This window comes from Molossus molossus, unplaced genomic scaffold, assembly GCF_014108415.1.
Source record: "Molossus molossus isolate mMolMol1 unplaced genomic scaffold, mMolMol1.p scaffold_m16_p_3, whole genome shotgun sequence".
NCBI lineage: Eukaryota > Metazoa > Chordata > Mammalia > Chiroptera > Molossidae > Molossus > Molossus molossus.
In genome coordinates this window covers 34820697-34838132 of record NW_023425366.1, presented here as the reverse complement: position 1 = coordinate 34838132, position 17436 = coordinate 34820697, and the positions used below count along the sequence as shown (strand labels likewise).

The 17436-nt window shown below is 44.9% G+C and overlaps 1 protein-coding gene across 1 annotated transcript in view; it reads left to right on the top strand.

The window, feature by feature from the left end:
• The window catches only part of ADAMTS16 (ADAM metallopeptidase with thrombospondin type 1 motif 16), a 157190-nt gene that overhangs the window by 128373 nt on the left and 11381 nt on the right, over positions 1-17436 (top strand). Inside the window, exons 18-19 of the mRNA XM_036279668.1 lie at positions 14849-15050; positions 15212-15406. Of these exons, the coding sequence (XP_036135561.1) occupies positions 14849-15050; positions 15212-15406 (397 nt within the window). The remainder of the gene's footprint in view (positions 1-14848; positions 15051-15211; positions 15407-17436) is intronic.

Sequence of the window (17436 nt, the reverse complement as noted above, 5' to 3'; positions counted from 1 at the left end):
CCAAGTGCTTTATGGAGCAAATATAGGTGATTTGTTATGTAAATAGTTGGTTTTTTTTATTATTATTTTGACATATTCAAAGCTTCTCAACCATTTATTTGTTTGGGGGGAAAGGAATCTTTGTGTACCCTCACTTGCATCATCTTTCCTAAAATCTCTACCTTGATTTTTAAATTTAAAAAAGTTTCAGAAAGATGAGTTTTCTTTATAAAACTATTGAATAGTGATCCACATCCATCAATAATGATGGGGCATACCTGTGGTTACCAAAGACATTAACTTGGAGTCGGGTCTGTTGATGACCAACAGCATTGTTATCTCTGCAGAGGAGTCTGACATCTTGCTTGCACCAAAGGATGCTTATAAAGAATTTCTCCAGAATTGGCAGTCAGCCACACTGTTCTAGTGGCCATTGTGACCCATATTTGTGGCATGCCCCAGTTGGTCACTGAATAGTAAGTTTCAGGTGGTCCAGAGCACAGGCATCAAGCCAGGCCATCTGCACTGGAATCCTGGCTCCTCCATGTGCTCCTGCATATCCTTGTGTACATTACTTAGTATTTCTGCATCTCAGTTTCCACCTCTGAAGTGGGTTTAATAATCATAACTACCTTATAGATGTATTGTGAGAATTAAAGAGTTAGCACAGATAGAGCCCCTCATTAATTACTAGCCATTTATTATTGCTAGTATTATTGGAACTCAGTAGACTAGAGGGATTTGGGATTGAACTCATCAGCCCAGATCATCTGACTGTAGATTGTTCAGAACTTGGAATATACGTATTCGTTTTTCAGTACAGTGAGATTTTACAGAGCTTGTCCAATGTCATTTAATGCCTATTAGACTGTAATGCACAATGAGCCATACGTAGAACACCTGCGTTCATCCCTCCACTGGTCTCACCACTTTCAGATGCCTTCACTTTTTCTTTAGGAGATCCTTTTATTTTGTTCAAAGAATTGGATTTCCCACAGAAAATTTTCCTGTGTCTGTGAAGGCTAATGCAATTCTCTCAAGGCTACTTGTGCAAATGTAGACCTTACATCATAGGGTCAGTTAAAGAAAGACATCATAGTACTGTCTAAACTACCAGACATCATTTTTATGTTCTGCATATGATATTTTGGCATAAATTATTGTAAATGCTACACTTGTTGGCTGCTGTCCCAATTTGAGTCATTTAAAACAGCTGATCTAGAGAATGAGATCTTTAAATATGGGTCTTTTTTCCTCTGTCCCAATTCATTGTAAGAATATGGAGCATATGTCAAACCATTTAAATATAAAATAGCCTTTTCTTATGTCTGTATACATAATGTAAATACCATTGGATCATTGGGCTCTTTTGCAACATAGGCTAATAAATTATACCAATTTTAATACAGCAGACATTATTAATTAGATACCAGTATAGTACATTCCTCTTCACACCCTCTTCATCTTGTTGCATCAGTGATGCTAAGAGCAGTAGATAATATGACATTCACAACATGATTCACCTGATAAGTTTTGTGATGTAATTATCTGAAGTTTTACATTGGGGAGTTAATGCCAAAGAATACAGCAGCATTTCACAAATTATCTAGTTAACTAGCTACATTATTTAATTAAATATTTTGAAAAACATCAGAATCTTTTAGTATTTGCTCATACACAAGACCCAACAGACAGGAAAGAAATTCAACCAATAGTACCTGAGACACAGTAAGAAAACAAAAAAATAACTAGTCTGTGGATGTCCTGAAGAAGAATTAATGTAACTATAAAAGGTAGTTTCATAGGGATGGGAGCCGAAGGTTACATAAATATTGTTCTACTTATTCTGTGTGTTCATTTTCTGGTTCTGATTAATCTCCAAGTGTCACAGTGAGAACTCCTTCCTGCAGAGAATGGAATGTTCCAGCCTCACCAAGAAAGATGACCCCAACATCAAATGTTAACTGTATATTTTTGGCAACCACCTGGCCTAATAGCATTTGTTGGCCAGAAAAATCATCTACAGCATGAAGTGCCTTCACACCTGGACCTCAGTTTGGAAGCTGTTTGGCAGCTTAAAAGAAAAAACTTAGAGGTTATTAGAAATCATTATAAAAGATCAAGTTCTGATGTCATTTTGTGGAAACTACAGTAAATATTCACATGTCATTGCCTAGACCCCACTAAGGAGGTTTATGTCTCACGTTTCCCATCATTCATGTGTCCTTAGTGCTTTCATGAGTTTAGGAGGGGAAAGCAAGAAAATGAGATTACCAGTTTTGTTTGGTTTTTGTGTGCTAATCACTCGGAAAGCAATGTGACTAGCTCATGGATTTGGGTAGTGTAACCGCATGACCGAGTCTCTTATTCATGTTCTTACTGTCTTTCTTTATAACTTGATAGCAAAGAATGTGCCTGAAACTCTGGGCAGTATACTGACATCGATTCTTCCATGGTGTCAATTTGCTTGCAGATCTGATCTGTGTGAAATATGGATTCAGTCTGTTTCTTTGATTTCTCTCTTGAAACCAATTGAATTTATAGCAATTCCTGGTAACCTTGGTATATAAACCTTCTGTTGTTAGCCCTAAGTGACCAATCCCACTTGGCCCAGACTCTGGTAGCACCCCCCACTGGTCAATTACATAAGCCACAGGAACTGAGGGTCTGCGGTCTGGGCTCAAACTGTCCAGATCCACTGGACAAGGTCACCTGGAAAGCATTCTTAGAAAACTGGCTCATGAGTCTGGAGAAGCTCATTTCAAAGTATTTATCTAAGAATGAACATCCAAGAAACCCTAAAGCAAAATTACCAGAAAAGCCTGAAACTGTAGGAGGAGTGATGCCATCATTTTAAAATTCTTCTCCTAAAGGAAGTCCCAGTGGGAAGAGTTCAACTTCTGTAATAGGAGAGGAAACTGACATTCCTTCCCCCCAAAAATGAGAATCCAAAGAAAGCGAGTTGGAACACAGTGGTCAGTGAATCTTCCATGACTTAAATTACACTTTGCACCTTGAGAGACGCTTATTAAACCATCTCCTGTGGGAAGGTCATTTATTTTAAAACAAAGAAAAATGAACCGCAGTTGTGAAATGTTTAAATTTATGTTAGACACATAAGCTTTCCCTAGAGCACCACTAATAGGCTCTCCTGAGAGGCAGGAAAAGATATTTCAGATGTTATAGAAACTCTGAGCATCATGATGACTAAGGGAAAATCATTTGGAAAGAGCATGGCCCTAAGTATTTTGACACTGATTCAATACTGAATCATTAAGGACTTTTCAAAACACTACTCTGTGTAGATATTTAGCCATAAAGTAGAAGCACACAATTTTTACCTGTAGTAATAAATTCTACACTTAGGTGCATATGAAATAAATATGCATAAAATAATTGCAACTATCCAATTAAGATGTGTAGTACCCACAACATTTCTAAATATATACATTTTTCCTAGGGCATTTAGAACTAAGCAATATGAATAACTACCTCACATTAGATTTCTCTCCAGCTAAAAAACTAGCCTATAGAAACCTTAACTCTCTGAGCAGCACACAGCAGAGTGAGTTTCCTCCCTGGCCCTGCCACGTACCAGCTGTGTGACCTTAAGCATCAAGAACCAGAGCCTGCAGCAAAGGCTCTCACCATCTCTGGGCCTTGGTTTCTCACCTGTAAAATGAGAATTCTAATAACACCACCCCTGGGGGAGTTAGGTGGGTTCCTGTGTGTGAATGGGTTGATCAATGTAAGCACTTACAACAGTGCAAGGCACAGAGCAGCAGGCACCCAGTGTGCCTGGAAAGGGACCTAAACCAGCAGTGAGAGCCCAGGCCCCAAAGCTGGACTCCCTGGGCTCAAATCCCAGCCCACTGTTTACAAGATCTATCTGCACTTCACTCTTGTCCTCTCTGAAGTGGGATAAAGAATAGTATCCATTTCATTGGTTTATGGGGAGAATTAAACAAGTTCCTTAGAGCTCCAGCTTGGCTTTTACTTAACTGAGACACCTGTTCCCTTCCTCTGGGCTGAAGTATTTGAAGTCTTATGTAGGTCTCATACTGTCTCTTTAAGTTTTGAAAGATTCTGTGAGAACATCAAGATTTAACATGAGCCCTGGCCGGTTTGGCTCAGCGGTTGGAGCGTTGGCCTGCGGACCAGAGAATCTCAGGTTCAGTTCCCTCTAGGAGCACGTACAAAAAAAAAAAAAAAAGATTTAACATGAGCCCGGCCAGTGTGGCTCAGTGGTTGATCATCGACCCATGCACCAAGATTTAACATGAGGGGCTTATTGCTTTTGTTGCTGTTGTTTTACTGTTAACATCCATCTCTAACAATGGGGTAGGTTGTCATTTTTTTCCTAATAATCTACTTTGTTTGCACTCCAAATAGGCCTAAAACTCCAACATACCTACCTTGTTAAGGTGCGCTGTCTACTGCATAAAAGTCCATTGCTTTCTGATTTCTGCCAATGTGTTTAATCTTATTTCTGAATGAAACTGGTTAAATCTGGGATTGGCAAACTGTGGCCTACAGTGATTCTGAAAATAAGGTCTTACTGGAACACAGACATGCCCATTGGTTTCCATTGCCTCTGGCTGCTTTCTCTCTCTGCTACGGCAAGGCTGAGTGGTTGCAGCAGAGAGCGCAGGGCCCACGATCCTGAAATATTTACCATCTGGTCCTTTGTAAAACGTTTGCCAAATCCTGACCTAGATGAAAGCATTTTCCCAGCAAAGTGAGTGTCTTAATAGAAAATGTTGTCTCTGTTATCTTTCACCCTTTTCGGGGCAAAATAAGTGTTTATGTTGTTGCAGCAGCATATTCCAAATAGTTCAGAAACCCTGACCCTGGTTTAGGTCTACAGTCTTTCTATCACTCATATTAAGTATAGTTTAGAGTGACTTACATGATGAATAAATATATTCATCCTCTAAGCAATTTGGATAACATGTTTTATCTTTTCTCTATCGGAAATGGCATGTCTTCAATATAGGAAAATTTTTAAAACAAAAAAACGTCGATTAGGTTAGTAATCATTAAATCCATGTAACATGAAGCTTATGTTTATGTGGATAGTTTTTACTTAGTGTATAATTTTTCTAGCCAGCTATCAGAATGTGTAAGTGTTGTGGGCTGCTTCCAAAAAATCTATGGATGGGTCAGCAGGTCGGAGACTCAGGGAAGAGCTGATTCTGTAGTTCAAGTCAAAGACTCTTGGTGGCAGAATTCCCTCTTCTTCTGAGAAAGGTCAGTCTTTTTCCATTAAGGTCAACAACTGATTGGACAAGGTCCACCCATGTTATGGAAGTCAATCTGCTTTACTTAACATTTTAACCACTTCTAAAATATACCTTTACAGAAACATCTAGAATAATGTTGAAGCAAATATCTGGGTACCATGGCCCATCCAAGTTGACACATAAGATGAATCATCACAGACCTGGATTCAGTCAGGTGTACAAGATGACGTACAGGAAGTAGAATCTGATTTGGTAAAATATAGGATGGTCAGGGGAAAGTTTTATTCCCTAAAATGGGCACACAGGACAGGAGGGTGGAGATGGGGACTGTTGGCTCCAGGTTCCCACCACATGTCAAGTGGACATGCTCTATGGACAGGGGTTACACAGGTGAGGAGCTCAATGAGGAAAATTTGGGGGTTCTCACCAGGTAGAAGAAAAACTTTCATTCAACACACTGATGAAAAAAATAGATTAAGGAAAAATATTTAAAAATACACACACACACACACACTTTGAATCTTTTTCTTCATATAAAGTACATGAGTGTATGTCCATTTGATAATTCTTTTAGTTATGGCCAAAACTTATTCTGAGTAGGGATCAAATTAATAAAAATGTAAGTGGATTATTTGCATAAAAGATGCCCAATACCTATGATGTCAAGTTTAAGTTTCTTTAAAGAAGAGTGAAACTGGTCCCATTCATTGATTCATTCATTCAACTGTAAAATTATTTGGTTTTTCATTTTTCATTTGTCTCTATATTTTACTTTGGCCTCAGCCACACCTAAACTGACAGTAATTGCATTTAATGACTAGTCTTCACTGAGTCATTCCAAAGATTCAACTTCATTTTCATGGAAATAAGCTTCTCATTTTTCATGCTCATACTTCATCAGGCTATACCAAATTTAATTATATTACATAATTCCAATAACAAAGTCAGCTGGCAGAAGCAGATTAGAATGCAGGCCGAGCTGGTTCCATGTGCTCCTGCTTGTCAGTGGGTGGCAGCAAAAGGATGTTGTCAAGCATGGGCAAGGCTAGCCCTCCTGTGGCACTCAGCACAGTGTAGGCAGGGGCTTGCTGGTTCTACAAAGAGAATGGAGCCCTGGCCGGTTTGGTTCAGCAATTAGAGTGTCGGCCTGCGGTCCAGAGAGACCCGGGTTCGGTTCCCGCTAAGGGCATGTACCTCGGTTACCTCGGTGGCAGTTTGTCCCTGGCCCTGGTTGGATTGTGCAGGTGGCAGCCACTCGATGTGTTCCTTTCACGTTGATGTTTGTCGATGTTTCTCCTCTCTCTCTCTCTCTCTCTCTCTCTCTCTCCCCCTCCCTCCCTCCCTCCCTCCCACTCTGTCTGAAAAAAATAGGGGAAAATGTTCTCGAGTGAGGATAAAAAAAAAAAAAGAGAGAGAATGGAGAAGCCCAGTGAGTCTGATGGATCAGTTCAGATGGGTAAAGAACAGAGCTCTCATATGATGGGAAATGGACCGGAGGCAGAGAGGAGTGGCATGTCTGGTGTTCAGAGAAGAACAAATCAGATCTAAAGGGTCCCAGGACAGAAACTGATTCAGGATGTGTTCTACTCCTTTGCCCTCCTGAGGGCAGAAAATGGAGGAGTCTCATGCAGGAAGTTATATTGGCCCTACCCAGTGGGAAACTTCCTGTCTGCTTGAGTATCAAGGTGGTATAAGATAGATCTTCGTAACCTAGAGGATTTCCCTAGTTAGGATTTCAAGTATTTTCACAACCTTCCATGCTCAAGCAAAATATAAGTTTATAAGGATCTTGCAACATGGAGCCTCCCTTGGATAGGAATATCTCCTCAGCTCTAAAGTTGGGTGGTTTGGGAGGCTTGGGAGAGTGTCAATATTTGGCATAGTTAACTTTTATCTCTCAGAATTCTTCATTTCACGGTTGGAGCGATTAGTATACAAGAACGCAGTTTTGGTTCATTCCAGATCCTCAGCCACTTTGGTTCTGCAGTAATCTTTCTTTGGGAAGAAGGCTAAGCTTGCATTGTTGCTGGAGAAATGCACGAGTAGAATTTCTCCATCACCAGTTAAGTGAAATTTTTGTGATATCTTGAGAAAAGGAATTTTCTAAGACTTGCACGGGAGAACGTGATTTTTATTTACATAGAGTTATATCCCTTAAGCCAGTCCTGGAAGACATGCAGCTGGGGTTCCAGCAGGGCCAGAAGCAGGGCCAGTGTCCAGAGTTTTGGTTCCATGGCGGAGTTGAGTCCGGCAGAGCATCAGGCTAGATTCAGTTCATCAGTTTATTGTATGGGTCCCCATGGGGGTGAATTCAGGGGAGCACGCCCCCTGCAACAGGAGTCCCAAGAGAACAAAAGGGCCGAGAGAGAACTGCCTTTGTCAAGGAGTTAAGTATTTCAGATTTCACACCCTTGCAGTGGTCATGCCTATTTTAGCCAATTACCTGTTTCCAGGTGTGATTGACACGTGTGCATTTTCCCACATCATCCAGACCTTACTGGGCGTGCATCTCAACTGCCTTTGTCCAGTCCCTTCTCTCATTGATCTGTGGGAAATAGAACTGCAGTTTTCTGGCAAAGCTGTATAAAAGGCCTGCCTATATACAGTCTAGTCTCCCCTTTGCTCCTTTCCTCTTAAATAATACCAGGTTATTAGAATGGTATCAGCATGACTTTACACTCCCAGAAGCTCAGTCTTTGGATCTGGGTCCAGGAGTCGTCCAGAGCACAGTCTTAAAAACCATGAGGACTGCATTGAACCAGGATGCTGGTCCACCTGGGTAGGCTTGTCTAATTCACCAGTGATGGGAATAAAGGTGTCTGACTTCCTCCAGAAGAACCTATTCACTAGGTTTCCTACCCTAAGTTTTATTAAATATCCTTGTTCTCATAATTGTTAAAAAAGTAACATCAATACAAGTCTACTGCAAGGGAGGGAGGGAAGACAGTGCCCATCGAGGGGCCCGTGTCCTGAAGGGCAGAACACTGCAATTCTTAAGATTCACATTCCCAACCCTACTGGTCACCCTAATGATCAGGCTGGGGAAGGGAGGGCTTTGTGAACATTTGATTCCTGACCCCAACCCCAGATATGTGATTCCTGCACAATGAAGGAGAGACCAGGAACACATGGGTGTGTGAGAGCCCTGCCAGCCAGCTGTAGTTTGGAAAACACTGTCCTAGTGCCATCTGGGTCACAGGCAAATAGGCCAGGGTACTCTCAGTCCCTTTGTACTGTCCTTGGGCATGAAGATTTGGAATGTTAAACCTAGTCACCGGGGGGAAGAGACCTCCTATTCACTTAGTACTCAAATTCAGTTGCAATCTGGTCTAGATTGCTGATTTGTCTACTGTAAGTGGTTACCACCCTGGTATTTTGTACTCCGTGGCAAAGGTGTTTGTAGTATAAACAGCTGACTCCACGGTTGGGTGTGCATGGGCATGCAAGAGGAGCACAAAGGAGCTGCCCTCCCCATGGTGGAATCTGATGCTCATTCTTTCGAGTTGAGTAGGATGGAGACTGAGAGGCAGCACTACGGGGGGACTCCGGACCCTTCCTCTTATTTGTATCCTCCACTACCTCTAGGCCTGTCCTTTCTTCTTGGGGCTCAGTTGCCCAAAGGTGAGACAGGGCCATCATTACTGAAGTCCTTCCCAGCTCCAATACTCAGCCTTTTTTTTTTCCAGTTTTCTGTGGAAACTGGATAAAGAAACAACCACACAAAGAAGCAGAACTTCATTAGCATTTGAATCTAATGATTTGCCTTTTACCTTTTATGAGCCGAAATCTGTCCTTTGAGTTAATGGGATGCAAATACCCTCAGTGGTCTACAGAAAGAAAAACCTCAAAAGAAGGATTTTTGCTGAAACAGGGATTGTTGAGGCTGTTTTGAACAGTGAGGTCAGATTCCTTGGTCTCTGTGTCCCTCATAATTTTGTTTTCCCTGTCTCCCCATGTAAATGGAAGTCCTGTAGATCTTACTGATTCTTCCTAAGATAACATCTGATGACAGGATAGTGAGACAGGAAAATCTGGTAGAAATAGCATGTTGGCCCTGGAATAATAAAACTTCACATACCTCTGGCTTCTCACAGTCCATAAAATTAACACCCACAGTGCTTCCTTTGGGGGGAACTTTGATGTCCTTCAATTTGGCTTGGTGTGATTCAAAGAAGTGCTGCATTTAAAGATGAAAACAGCTCAGGGCCTGTGTCTGACTCATTATAAATCTCTCCTTTAGTCTCACAGTCCACAAAGTGGTTTGACTTTTGAGAGTGAACAAATGAAGTAACTGTCAAGGTTCAGCTTCCAAGTGCTGAAGGCAAAAACCTGCAACCCCCATCCAGGTCTCCCATTTTCTGAAGTCTGCCCCTGTCTTTGCCAACCAGTGGTCAGCAATGGACTGTCAGTCCTGAGGTGAAAATCAAGGCCAATCCCCAGCATTGCCCCTAGAAAGATGCATCCAGTAAACAGTTGGAGGGTCGCAGTCTGCCCAGAATATCCTGCAAACAGACCATGGTGGAGGGAATGAGTAGGTGTTCGGCTGTCATTTCTAATGTGCTTACTAACGGACTTTAGATGGATTTAGAGACAAAGTGCATTGCTGTAGATGCTAGAGCATGTGAGCAGAGTGCTGTCTGTCTGTCCAGTAAATCTGGCTATACCGACACCATTCCCTTGCCCATTTGGTTACCAAGATCATTGGCAGAGCTGGACTTCTGCCTCCGAACGTTCCTAGAGGGTAGCTGGCACCATTTGACACTGATGAAACATCCTTTGACAGACCAAAAACACATTTCAAATCAGATAGGGAAGCCAGGCTAAGGGCCCATGGCCATCTGCCAGACGGGCTCAGGAAAGGAGTTTCTCTCCTTCCTCATCCTCCCAAGTTCTCTGACTTCCACTGCTGAGCTTTCAGCTTACAATTCTTCCGGCCCTCTTCAAGTTAATTTACTGTTCCCAATGGAAAAGGCAGATATAGATAGATAGATACACACACACACACACACACACATATATATATATTTTTTAAATCCTCACTGGAGGATACTTTTCCATCTATCACCAGATAGAGTGGGAGGGAGGGAGAGAGAGGGAGAGGGAGAGAGAAACACATCAATTGGAATCGAACCTGTGACTCATTGGTCCATGGGCCAATGCTCCAACCACTGAGCCAAACTGACCAGGGCAAGGCAGATTTCAAACTAGCATCTCTTTCTTGTTGGATAAGCATTGTTATCTTTAAAACATTTCATGTAGAAGAAGAGTGGGGAGAGTGTGGTAGATCTCAAATTACTTACACATGCAAAGGTGCCGTAGTGTCACATGGAGACTAGATTTTTGTCTTTAAAAATCACACAATTCCCAGTCTGTCGGACCACAGAGGCAGCCGCCTTCACCCTGGACCACCGGTAACTCAGTGTGTAATATCCATGGTTAAGGTCACAGAGGTCTGTAAAGGTCACTTAGAAACATCAAATTGGACGATTTGATTAAGAACAGCCTACTTGGCCCTGACTGGTTTGGCTCAGCGGTTAGAGCGTGGCCCTTGGACTGGAGTCACGGGTTCAATTTTTGATCAAGAACACTTACCTTGGTTGCAGGTTCAGTCCCTGGCCCCGGTTGGGGTTGTGTGGGAGGCAACCAATCAATGCATCTCTCACATCAATGTTTCTCTCTCTTTCTCTTCTTCCCTCCCACTCTATCTATCTAAAAATCAATGGGAAAAAATCCTCAGGTGAAGATTTTTTAAAAAAATAACCTACTTGAAAGTTGTGACAGGTACACTAACATGTGAGAGTCACATGTGCACTAGTCTGCCCGTGTGGAGGAGGCACACGCTGTCTAAGCTCGATTTCAGTCCGTCCTTCACTGTGTCCAGCACACACCCTCCTGAACTGCATCCAGCTGGGAGCAACTGACGCTTGTCATGCCTCCTTGCAGGATCATGCTGGGACGTGGGTTCTGTGCTGCCATTATTTCACATTTTTATTGAGTCATGAAAGACTCTTTCCTAGAAGATCACATTATTTGTGAAACTAGAACAACCCATGCTGTCTCCAAAATTCAGAGAATAAGCAGAAAAATGAAAAAGCTGAAACTGAGTTCTAAAAGGAAGTTAGCAGTCATTTGTTCTCCTAGTGACTCACTGATGCTAACTCTGTGACAGCCCCCAATGGCTCTGGGTGGGGTCAGCCTCGGCACCAGGCGCTGGTGCGTGTCAGGAGGCGTGACCTCTGAATCTGAATGGTAGTTACAGCATGTGGCTGCCTGGGTGGTGGTTGGTGACAAGGTATTTTACTAAAGCCAAATGTTCTTATTGGAAGTTTGCATCTTCCAAAGGGAATTTTAAATAACCAAAACTAAAATGTTAACTTTTTTAATAGAGAGGAGAAAGTCATTTTATTTAGAAACAACTAATGACTGTTGACAAATCATGTTATTGAATCTTGAAACAATGGTGCCAGGAAACCTTGTCTAAGTTGTTGAGTGACAGCTGCAAAGTCCATCGCCTCTCCCAGCAGCCCTCCCTAGAGGTGTGCGCGTCGAGGGCCACCTGGGCTAGGGAAGCACAGATGATGGCCGGGGGCTGAGTCTTCCTGACCTGGGTCACGCCAGCTGCCTGCTTTGTTCCAGCTGGCAGACAGGAAAAATAGAACAAGCAACGCGGGACAAAGGTGGCCCCTGCTTTGCTACCGAACACACCTCGCATCTGCTCTCGGAACCTACAGAAAGCGTGGAAGCTTGTGTGAATTTCGACTCTATCATAAGCTGAAATTAAGACATTTCCCCAGAGCGCTGCCTGTGAGAGAAAACAGACCCTTGGCGTCTCCAGATGCCGTGTGAGAGATCTTTGTTCAGGAGGATTTCTTAATGACGGGCAGTTAACAGAAGGGCAGAGAATGGATCAACCCAGTTGGAACAGCTTACGGTGGTGGAGACAGAAGACTTAACAAGGGGGTGTGAAAAGCCTGAGTGCAGCCAAGGCGGCTTTGCAACCTCAGTGTGGACACAGCAATTATAATTTACAAGGCTGCAGGTCCGAGGGAGCAAATGCAAGGAGGGGGAGAAAACATAAAAGCAACAGGAAGCACCCAAGAGGCTGCAAAGGCAGAAGCCTCACAGCCCAGGCCAAAAACCCAAGTTTCCTAACAAGGAGGCATCCTTTATGTGGTTTAAATGAACGAAAAGACAGTAACATAATTGACCCTGAAAAATGGAAGCATTTCTCAGCTGAGATGGAGCAATCCCTATAAGCCCAACATTGTTTGTTTTTTATGTAAATAAAACTTTGCATTACAGGGATTTCTTTGTCATTTTCTTAGACACAGAGTAGAATTTCTTCAGGAGAAACCTTGGCATAAGGCTTCTACAAATGCAAGTAAGTAAAACTGTCGTGGCACAGCTCAGCCTGAAGGCACCAGGGCCTGGCAGGGCTGCCGCAGCGCTGGGTGAGGTCACTGCTGTTTCCCGTCCAGGAAGCGTCATCCGTTTCCTCTCCTGCCACCACTGACTTATCCTGAGAACTTCCACAGGAGCCCAGAACTTGTCTCTGAAAGCCAGACCCATCGGAGAGCTTGAGGAGAAACCGGTCATTTTGCTCAGAATCTCGGCTGAACTGCTTACCTGGGACTGGCAGGACCGTGGAGGGTCGTGGCTGACCTAGCACACGGAACAGTCCTTCTGCCTGTTCCCTTATTCAGAGATGCACACGCCTTAGCGCATACCGTGAACACAGAGACTCTGGAAATATGTTTACAAAGGCTCTGCAGTATAAGAATGCTTGTTCTAGACATTGCACTGTCAAAATGCCAAATTTAAAGGTTGTGTGTACTGTCTGTCTTCAGTCATGTAAGAGAGAGAGAGAGAGAGAGAGAGAGAGAGAGAGAGAGAGAGAGAGAGAGAGAAACACCAGAAGCAAATGCAAATGGCAATTGATCTCTGGGTGGTTTCTGTCTTTCTCTTGATGTTTCTCTGTATAATTCGGGTTTCTAAAGGTCGGTCCTCACAAAATCTCTCCCACTGGTAGGAGTGTCTCTGACCAAGCAGTCTAGCTGCCGGTTTGGCTCCTCAGCCCGCGTGAGACTATGGGGTTCTGAGTGGGTGGAGAGGATGCAGGGTATGAAGCCCAAGGATGAAAGTGGGCATCATCACAAATCTCTATTTTACCTTAAGACTCAGGAGAAGATCACCGTTATATAGTTCGGACTCAGAAATGCTGAGGAATAGAAGACAGAGCATTCCTCTCTGCCCCCCTCCAACCCCTGAAACGTCTTCACAGACTTAGTGAGGGCAGAGCCTCACAAGCTACCTCCCTGGGCTCTGCTGTCCCTGGTGCCCCATGGTGACTCACGGTGACATGCTGGGAGGCGCAGCTGGCCATCCAAATAACTGTCTTCTGCGGGAGCCCGGGGCCTTCCAGAAAGATGCATCTTGTTCCTGCACCGCTGACCTCCGGGCTCTCTCTTGCCTCAGCGCCCCCCACCCCAAGTGTGCCATAGCCTCCTGTGTATGGACTTGTACAAAGGCAGTGGAGGGCACCTCTGCAACCCCCCTTGGTGCCACTGGACCAAGCCTGGGACCAATTCCATCTGATCCCCATCACTTGCCAGCATACATGTTGAAAGGGAAAACTTTTATAACCAGAAAAGAGAAAAGGTTGCTTTGAAAAACAACAGTCTCTAGCATCCACAGCTGCTAACAAAGTGAGGGAAAGATAACCAGACGTTATGCGCCTCCTATTGAAGTTACCACTTTTGAAGTCACCATACAAAAAATATTGAACCTGAAGGTGATCAAGCCTCTAGACCCAACCACTAACTTATAGGAAGTGAAGAAGACAGAGGAACATTTTAAGTGATACCATAGAGATGTAAGCTGCAAAATCTCTAACAAGCCAAGAAAAGAACAGCATTGGAGATTGAGTCAGGTGATCATTCTAGTTTCTATAACAAAATAAATAGAAAAAAAGTGGGATTAAAGATGATCCTATAGACTAAAACAGAGAAAAGACATCAACCAGTTGCAGAGTGGGGCTTCATTTGGAGTCTGATTCAAACAAGCAGACGAAATCAAATTATGACTCATATGACACAATCGGGAATAGAACTCTGAATATATAATATTATAAGGTTGTCAATTTCTGTGATGTCGTAATAGTTTTGTGGTTATGTTAAAAAACAAAGAATTCTTATCTTTTAGAGATGCATATTGAAATATTTACAGGTTGAAATTTGCTTGAAAATGCTATTGGGGATGGAACAAATTGGTAACTGTTGAAGTTCGGTGGATGAAATAGGGAGGACCTTTATTTTTGTATATGTTTGAAATTTTCCATTAAAAAAAAAAGAGCTAGAGGAAAAACAGACAAGCTGTGTTGAAGAGAGATATTCCCAAGCACAGGTGGCCCTGGAGGCCAAGGCAGGGGGGAAGAATGCAACCAGGAAGGCTAATCAGGAAGTGAGAAGCACTTTCCGTCAGGGGAGACCCCTGGGGCAACTAAAATAACTCTGCATTTGTAGACTGTAGATGGGAAATAATGTCACTTGCTTTCTGGACAGACATGGCCCTCCCTTCTTGAAGTGGTGGCATCATCCCTCACTGCAGGTCTCTTTATTCCCTCCCAGTTGGTCCATGGGGAACTGGAGTACCTGCAGCAGGACGTGCGGTGGGGGCACCCAGAGCCGAGTGGTTCAGTGCACGCGGCGGGCTCACTACAGATCAGAGCGGGTCACCACCAGCCTGTGCCCCCAGCCTGTCCCCGCCAGCCGACAGGCCTGCCACCTCCAGAGCTGTCCACCCACTTGGAGTGCGGGGCCCTGGGCAGAGGTACTGTGGGCAGGGTTGATGGGGGCAGGGTGGCAGCTGGGCCCCTCTTGTGGAACACAGATCTAGGTTCTCACCGGGCCTTGCAGGGCCTGTGGCCTGGGTCCCCCAACAAGGTCTGATCCATTCCTTTCTGGGAGTTGATGCTTACTCTTCCTGTGCAGTGCTCTCGAACCTGCGGAAAGGGATGGAGGAAGAGGTCTGTGGCCTGTAAGAGCACCAACCCCTCAGCCAGGGCACAGCTGCTGCCCGATGCCCTCTGTAGCTCGGAGCCCAAGCCCAGGACTCACGAAGCCTGTCCGCTTAAGCGTTGTCACAAGCACAAGAAGCTGCAGTGGCTTGTGTCTGCCTGGTCCCAGGTAGGTGCACCTGGTTTCAGATAGATGTGCCTGTTCCAGATAGAAGTAGGTTGACCAGCTCTCCCCACAGGGTTGCATATCCTCACCTTGTTTCACTACTTCCCTCTCCTCCTCCTTCTCCACCCCCTTTTCCTTTATCTCTGCCCCTCCCGCCCCACCATTCAGGCCACCATCTGGGCTTCAGCCAACCTCAAGGCACTCCATTCTATGTCCTTCAGTTTCCAGATCATGTCCTTGAGTAACCCACCCAGTGGCATCCATAAGGTCAGCTCTCGGTGCTAAGATGAGGATAAGTGGGTAAAAGGGGTACAAGGGTGAGAGCAGGGGATATTCACTGTGCTGATAATGGGGTCATGGGGACCCACTTGACCCCAGAACAGCTGTAACTATTTCCCAGGGAATGCTTATGCAACAGGAGGAGCGTGCATGGCCTAGGAAAGTCAGAGGATCTGTTCCCTGAGACCAGCATCCATGGGCAGGTCTTCTATCTGGGGAAGAAACCACTTGCATTAGGTTTGCTTGAATCAATGCCTTGTGCTGATGGCCAGGAAGCTTCCTTATTTGCACTATTTGGGGACTACCCTGGCCCTGCTATGCTGGGACTAAAAGAAATTTGGAGGGTTGAAGGTTTTATGACCAGCTTCGGCCCAACTGAGGGCCAGGAGAGCTGTGAGCGTGCAGACAGAACTGCTGCCTCTGCCCAGCACAGCCACCCACACGGGGAGGGGGCATCGGGACATGTGCCCGGGCTGCCTGAGGGGCATGTCAGAAGCTCCTTGATCGTGCTGTGGTGTGCATCAACTCAGAGGTGGAGGTGTCAGTAAACCCCAGAAGGACATCAGAAAGCTGACATAGTGCAGAATGACAGCAGCACCCACCAAGTGGAAGCCCGTGGAAACAGGTACTGCGAGACCTCCACAGTCCTAGAGCTGTCTGCATTTCCACAGCACCTGTGGGAAACAAGCCCCCAGCTCCCTGACCCTGAGCTCCTCAGGGACAGACAGAGGGTCTCATTCCAGCCCGCACCTGGAATGATGCCTTAATCAGGGTGGAACATAAATCAACCAATAAAGGAGTAGCTGTGTCAACCAGGGCTTTTAACCCCATGTCGACAGTTTCAGTTTGCTACTGAAAACTGAAAATATGGTCATTCACTGAAGCAAGTACCATGGCTAAGGAAGAACTCCAGGTTCTCTCACCTAGACACAGGAATGTCCGTATGTCCTAGGAGTGAACTGCACTGTCCTTAGGAGTCCATAGGAAGGAAGTGACTTGGGCTGCATATTCTGTGGGCGTCCAGGTGGGGAGTCCCTGCCCTGTATATTTAACACACACACACACACACACACACACACACACACACACACACACAGGCCCAGCTTCTCTCTCAGGCATGGCCACAGCAAGCAATTGAGAGTAGTCTCCCAGCTCTGTCTCTGTACTGGCATCAGGACACCCACAAAGCAAACCTGTAAGCCATGCCTAAGCATAAGAGAGAGAGGCCAGACCCTGGGCAGGTGTGGCCACCTGGGCTCCTCTGTCTATGACAAAGGCAAACATGACACTGCAGAACAGATGGAATCACCCATCAGGCTCTGCATCACTCCCTCCTTCAGCACAGGCCAGTGACTTCAGACTCTGGGACCTCTCTCTCGAGACCCTCCGAGCCCAGCCAGCCCTCTGGTACAACAGCCTGCCTTGTGCTTCCGTGTCCTCCCTGTGCGACCTGTGCATGCCACCTCTGTGTGGCCGCTGGTTCACCCGGGGCCTATTCTGCAGGTGCCAGGTGCCCCGCAGCAGTGACAGCTGAGGCTTGGAGCACACCTCCGTGGGAACACAGGGATTTGCTCCTCATGTGTGCTTACTCTCTTCACGGGGAGCACGGGGCCTTCGGGGGAATATTTGTGAGCCCTGTGTTTCCTCTGTCTGCCCTGCTTTAGGATCCAGCTTCTCACTGCAGTTAGGCGGTTAACTCATGAAGTTCTGGGGTTTGCCTCATGTTCAGTATATTAAATGTCACTGCATTCTAA